We start from the raw sequence: 6,256 nt of genomic DNA, 5'->3' as shown, positions 1-6,256 counted from the left end.
GTGGGTGCTTGGTGGGGTTTTTTTGAGCCAACTTATGGCTATTGGTTTTTAAAAAGTTATTTTAGACTGTTTGGTTAAACTTATTTCAAATAACTTTTGATTCTAACAGCTTATTTTAAGTCAAAAAATCTGATTCTGAGAAACTGCTCACCCCTTACTTCTGATTATCAGCTTCTGCTGTGGAGATATTAATTTATGATTATACTCTTAGAATTTTTTATTTTTTATTTTTTAAAAAATAGAAAAAGACCCAAATGGACTATAAAATAGTATTATTATTTTTATGAGAAATGTAAACAAATAGTGAATAATAAAAAATAAAAATTAATTGAAAAAGTTACTTCACAGCTTATTTGACAAACATTACTCAGCAACTTAAATTTATAATCTAACAGTTATACCAAATAAATTAATAATTTCTGATTAAAATTATAATTTATAATGTGTTAAATTATAATTTATAATCTGTTTTAACAAGTACACCAAACAGCACCATAATAGAATGCAAGTGAAAGGACCCCATATTTATTTCAAAAAACAAAAAGAAAAACTCTGACCCAAGATGTAATTCTCCGTTATTATTATTATTTTTTCTTATTTTTTAAAGAGTAATGATTCATCCCCTTTTCCCCCACCCCTTTAACCCCCTCTCTCTCACATTCGTTACTCTTTTTTTTTTATTTTTCTTTTTTTTTCTGCTCCTCTAATCACCCCGGCCACGTGACAAAGGGGTGAATTATTCTTTTCTAAACAGAGCAAAATCACTCCATGCATGAAATAGATTTTAGAAATAGATTTTAAATGATGAATAAATTTTATAGTCTCTGGTTATTTTTCTGGGTTTGTCCGTTGCTCTGCGACCCTTTCTTTCCCCGCTTTGTATACCAGATTGATTGTCATACGACGAACAGAGAAAATCTCTCTCTCTCTCTCTCTCTCTCTCTACACTTTATTATTAAGCTATTATCAATCAAATCACAGCCATGGTGATTCACGGATTCACAGTCGTCTCTCTTCTTCTTCTGATCCTCTTCGGGTTTATTTCCAACACCGCCCAATCACTCCGATTCGATCTCCAATCGGGTCACTCCAAGTGCATAGCCGAAGACATCAAGACCAATTCCATGTCTGTTGCCAAGTACAGCATAGTCAACCCCAACGATCCCCATCCCTTCCCCGAATCTCACAAAATCACCGTCAGGGTATCTTTTCATTTTCACTTTCTTCCATTTTCTCACCTGCCAAACGGCCTATTTTCAATTTTTCTCAGTAGATTTTTTTTGGGTTTTTCTTAGGTGACATCTGCGCATGGACATAGCTATCACTATGCAGAACTTGTGGAGTCAGGACAGTTTTCTTTTCAGGCGGCTGAGGCTGGGGATTACATGACTTGCTTTTGGGCCCTAGATCACAAGCCACAGTCTACGATCACCATTGATTTCGATTGGAAGACTGGTGTGGCTGCTAAGGATTGGACCAACGTTGCTAAGAAAGGCACAATCGATGTGAGTATCTATCTTTCTCTGTGTCTGCCTCTCTTGCTTTCTTTCTCTGTATGTTTGTGTTTTTTTTTTTTTTTTTTTCATTCGCTAAGTTCCATGTTGGGTTTGTGGTGATTTAGAAAATTTTTTAGTTTGTTGGTGACAATGAGCTTTGTGTTGCACATTTGAATGGTTGGTGAGGATCTTCCAATTGATTGGTCTTTAAGTTCAGTTTTGATTCTAGCTTGTTTGATAGATTTTATCATGTGGGGTTTTGATGTATTTGATTGCGTTCCGAAATCTTCTTGCGAAAATAAAGAAAAGCAAAGGATGGACCAATTATTCAAAAGTTATGTGCAATTTACTCCTTTTGAGTGGAACTCAAAAATCCAAACGGTGAGAGAGCATAAATTGTCCCTTGTGACAAAAAATATAGCAACATAAAAAGTAGATAAAAATGATTTACAAATAGAAAATTTGTAAATAAAACACATCCAGAATGATGTGATAGCAGTAACATTCTTGTAATTATAAGACACAATGATAGGTATTATATGGTTTGAAATAAAAGGATCATAAAAAGTCATGGGGAAATTTTACTTAACCTTTTTAGCTCATTACACCCCTCATTTTATTTAATTTTTTTACTACATTTTTATCCCTTTGTAAAAGTACTATTAAGGACTAAAAGTCTCAAACCTTCGCTTCATATTTCTCTTTAAACCTTTCATCTTTCTTTCCATCACCCACTACTACCACCACCCTTCTCCTCCACCAATCACCGCTAGCTAGCCACCATCCCTTCTCTCCACCAAGCACCGCCACCTTTTCTCCCATCTCTCACTCTCTCCATCCATCTACAAATTCAAATGCATCTACCTTAAAATATATATATATATATATATATATACACGCATATAAATAACAACAAACAAAAAAAAGTAAAATTTGTATTTAAAATATATATATATATATAATTATTATAAATAATATACAAGATATTTGTGTTTAAAAAATGTTTTGATATGATTTTTAATCATTTTGGTGTAGTTTCATGTTTTTAAAAAATGTGGGTTTGAAACTCCTTCCGACTTTGGTTCACCGAACAAACTGAGATTGTTCGATCTTCGGTAGCCGAACAATTTAAGTTTGTTCGGACTTCTATAACCAAACATGGTTAGTTAATTAATTTTGGCCCGTTTAGTAGGACATGGCCATTTCCAACCGAACAAAGTTTGTTCGGCAGTGTCCCACCGAACAAACAAAATTTGTTCAGCTCTGGGTCGCCCAACAAAACACAAATGTTGAAAATAAGTTGTGGAAGTGGTGGTCACGGGTGAAGCCGCAAAGTGATGATTGCGGCGATGCGGGGTTGCGAGGTGGTGGTCATGGCGGTGGGATTGCCAAGTGGTGCGTTGAGGTGGTGGTGGCAGCAATAGTAGTTGAAGATGGAGGAGTTCAGGTTTTAAAGATTTTGGGTGTGAGGAGAATAGAGGAGGTTAGAGTTGAGGGTATAAGTGGAATAAATATGTAAAGAAATTCAATAAGATATTAGAAAATTGGTGTAATGAGGTAGCATTGTTGTGTAAATAGAATTACCCAAAGTCATGTCATTATGTATGAAATTTATGTACAGAAATTCCGTTTTTTAAGCATTTTCCATATATATATATATATATAGTAGTGTCATGATAGTGCCTTGCCTTTGATTTAGGCTGCAACATATCTTCGTGGGGTAAGGAGTCTATGGACTCCTGTGGTTGTAAAAATCCTTGCCCTATATCTGTTATTGTGGCTATGGCTAAGCTGTAAAAATCTTAAAAGCAGTTTAGACACATATAAATCTCTGTTTTCTGACGAAGTGTAAAACAATGTAAACCAAATTTCCTAATTTTGTAGAGCTGTCGACTTTAAATTTAGTTTCACTTGTGTTGGCTCAATCTGTGAAACAAAAAAATGTTCATGTTTTACATTGGGATACATTTCCTTGTGTTTATATTAATCGTATTCCAAACTTAACACAAATCTTCAACATTGGCCTATCCTAGATTCCGGATATAATAGCCGAGTTTTAAACATTTTGCTATTTGCTCTTGTCCAAGTTAGTTTAACTATGTCATTTTTTTGGCTACCAGAACATGGAGTTAGAGCTGAAGAAATTATATGCAACTGTTACATCTATTCATGAAGAGATGTTTTACCTCCGTGAAAGGTAAGTCAAAATAATTTTTTCCTGAACCATTTATAATATATTATCTATGTTAATTTATCATGAGCAGTTTTGTACATATACTTGATGCTTGTTTCAGGGAAGAAGAAATGCAGGAGCTTAACAGAAGAACCAACTCCAGAATGGGTTGGTTGAGTATTCTTTCGCTTTTTGTTTGCTTATCTGTAGCAGGTTTGCAACTGTGGCACTTGAAGACCTTTTTCGAGAAGAAGAAGCTTATATAAATATGGCCCGGACTTCTTTCATAATTTTCCTTAGTGTACAATATACCACCATCAGTGTATTATTAAAGAGACGGAATTTCCTTTTTCAATGTCAGATGATTAAGTTACAAATAACTAAACATGTATGAACAATTAAACATACCCAAAGAGCATTTTCATGTGTTAGTTTTACCTCATGTGCACCCCCGCCTGTTTTGTGTATACATATACACCAAACTAGAATGCCATTTGATCTTTGGTTTCCTTGGGATTAATGGTAGAATTTTAAGTTATAGGTTCAAGAATAGCCGTTCCCTTTGTGTTCTTAGGAGTTACAACTAGCTTGTGGTTAGGTTGGGATCCTTGTCCCCAATTACTCGTCTCAATTCTGTCCTATTATTCATGAGTTGCCACGTGTCCATTACTAAAAAAATTAACCGCTACTTTGCCAACCATCTGTAACTCTCCCTCCACACGTGTCACAATCTTTGCCCCTTCGGTGACCACCTATGTTTGTGAGCCCTCTGTCTCTAGCCCCCCACACTCCCCTCCCTACACCCTCTACCCCCACCTCCTGCTCTATCTCTGAAAATTAAAATCTCACAGGTTCTCTTTCTCTGTCGCTCTATTATATTATATGTATACAACAAAATATTTGTTGTATTATCGGGGGTGTTCTTTCCATTTTGAGTTTCCTACATGGATTCCATGACTTGTGAGAGAGTTTGGGTAATCTGTAGATGGAGATTTTGGGTTCCTCTTGACTTATCTTATTTCCATAGGATTTTGCTTTTGGGTTCGCACCCAAACCCTAATATTTTAATTCTTGACATTTTGCGCATCTCAAAATTATGTTGATTGGATCAATTTATGTACATACCCCATACCCCATTTGGGTTCACTGTTTAACTGTCTTTTGTTGTTTGTAATTTAGATGGTCGAGGCCACAATTAAGAGGGATGCTGTTGGAGCTGGAGAGGGTTGGGGATGGAGAGTGGTTCAAAGGTAGTTTGACCCAGAGGTGGAGCTAGAGAGAACAAGATTGAGGTTTAATTTTTTGGTGATGGGCACGTGGCAACTCCTAGATAACAGGATAGGGAGTTGGGACAGTAAATGAGACACAGAATTCTAAGGTTTGAGATCATTTGTTCGAAGTTTGTGTCCCACCTTTCTGTACCACCTTCTTTGTATGAACATGTGTCAATAAAAATAAAAATAAATGGAAACAATTCTCGTCCTTCAAACCTCCGTGAACTCCTAATATCGCCACCAACAAACTCATTTTCATCTTCGACTACACCCTTCAAGCGAACCCACCATTCCAAATAAGACTCATGCTTCCTTGTCATGTTCCACTGCTCCTCCCACTTCTCTACATCCTCTGTCATGACCACCTCACTCTCTTTCTTACCTTCTGTAACATTGTAAACAATAAAAATTCTCACTCACTGCTATATATGTGTGTGTGTATTGAAAAATTCCAGGTCGTAGGTTCTAAATTTTGTGACGGATATATATAGAAATCAAAAAGGTTGAAAAAATGATATAAAGTACTACATTTTGATGGTTTGCTGGGCAAATGGGTTTGGCTTGTAATCTGTAATTGCAGACGCAAACGAGTCAAATTTCAATGGCATTTGATATGGTGCGTAATCAAAAGAGGCAATTCAAATTGTGAATGGGGTTGTTGCAAAATTGTGTTGGAGTGCTCTGTCTGCCAACCAACACACAGGGAAGTTGTGGCAGAGGAGAGCTGGAGAGGAAAGAGAAGAAAAGAGGAAGCAAGAGAGACAGAGAAGTCAAAAGTTGGCGGTCAGCGGCATTGTGTGGCCAGAGGTGAAAGATAGGAATTGGAGGGAAAAACTGGGAGGAGTTGTTTGGCAGTTGAGGGAGTGTTTATTGTGGTTTCTGTGCGAAAACGAGGGCTAACAGAGTGAAATACTGGGACAAGAATTTGGGACACAAAACTGGGAGGTGATCCAAACTCGGATTCTAACCCCATGTGGTTCTTGAATTCAACACATGAGAAAGAGGGACAGATTGTGTTGCTCCATGTTTGGACATATAAGCAGGAGAAAATTGAAGTTACAGAAAAGAGTTTTTTTTTTTTTAACTGAGTAACAGATTGAGTTCACTTTTCTCTTAAGTCCCACTGTTGTTATTCTTTCAATAGTGAAAGGAAATAAGAGATTATATAATATACGCTTTAAAAAATGTTATAATATATCCAATATATATGATTTTTGTAATTTTTGGTTATGACTTATTGTCATATCTATTATGATTTAACTGAGTTGTTATGGTGTTAGTTATGCTTTATCTATGATTGTTATTTTAGTTAT

General features: G+C 36.0%; 1 protein-coding gene across 1 annotated transcript; it reads left to right on the top strand.

The window, feature by feature from the left end:
• The first annotated feature begins 735 nt into the window (after positions 1-735).
• LOC114257020 (transmembrane emp24 domain-containing protein p24delta9) lies at positions 736-4,105 on the top strand. The gene is made up of 4 exons (XM_028196732.2): positions 736-1,202; positions 1,296-1,505; positions 3,617-3,693; positions 3,791-4,105. Exons 1-4 carry the CDS (start codon positions 984-986, stop codon positions 3,933-3,935), a joined length of 651 nt encoding a protein of 216 aa, XP_028052533.2. The 5' UTR covers positions 736-983; the 3' UTR covers positions 3,936-4,105.
• The last annotated feature ends 2,151 nt before the right edge of the window (positions 4,106-6,256 follow it).

Source organism: Camellia sinensis, chromosome 11, assembly GCF_055761805.1.
Source record: "Camellia sinensis isolate YWXY chromosome 11, ASM5576180v1, whole genome shotgun sequence".
In the NCBI taxonomy this organism is placed as follows: Eukaryota; Viridiplantae; Streptophyta; class Magnoliopsida; order Ericales; family Theaceae; genus Camellia; species Camellia sinensis.
The sequence above is the reverse complement of the archived record's forward strand: the minus strand, read 5'-3'. Positions and strand labels throughout refer to the sequence as shown.

What these genes read in the sequence shown, in the direction of transcription:
- LOC114257020 (XM_028196732.2), top strand. Translation starts at nt 984, where the DNA reads ATGGTGATTCACGGATTCACAGTCGTCTCTCTTCTTCTTCTGATCCTC. An exon ending in CTCACAAAATCACCGTCAGG is followed by an intron (nt 1,203 to 1,295) that starts GTATCTTTTCAT and finishes GGTTTTTCTTAG; the next exon opens with GTGACATCTGCGCATGGACA. An exon ending in ATGTTTTACCTCCGTGAAAG is followed by an intron (nt 3,694 to 3,790) that starts GTAAGTCAAAAT and finishes TGCTTGTTTCAG; the next exon opens with GGAAGAAGAAATGCAGGAGC.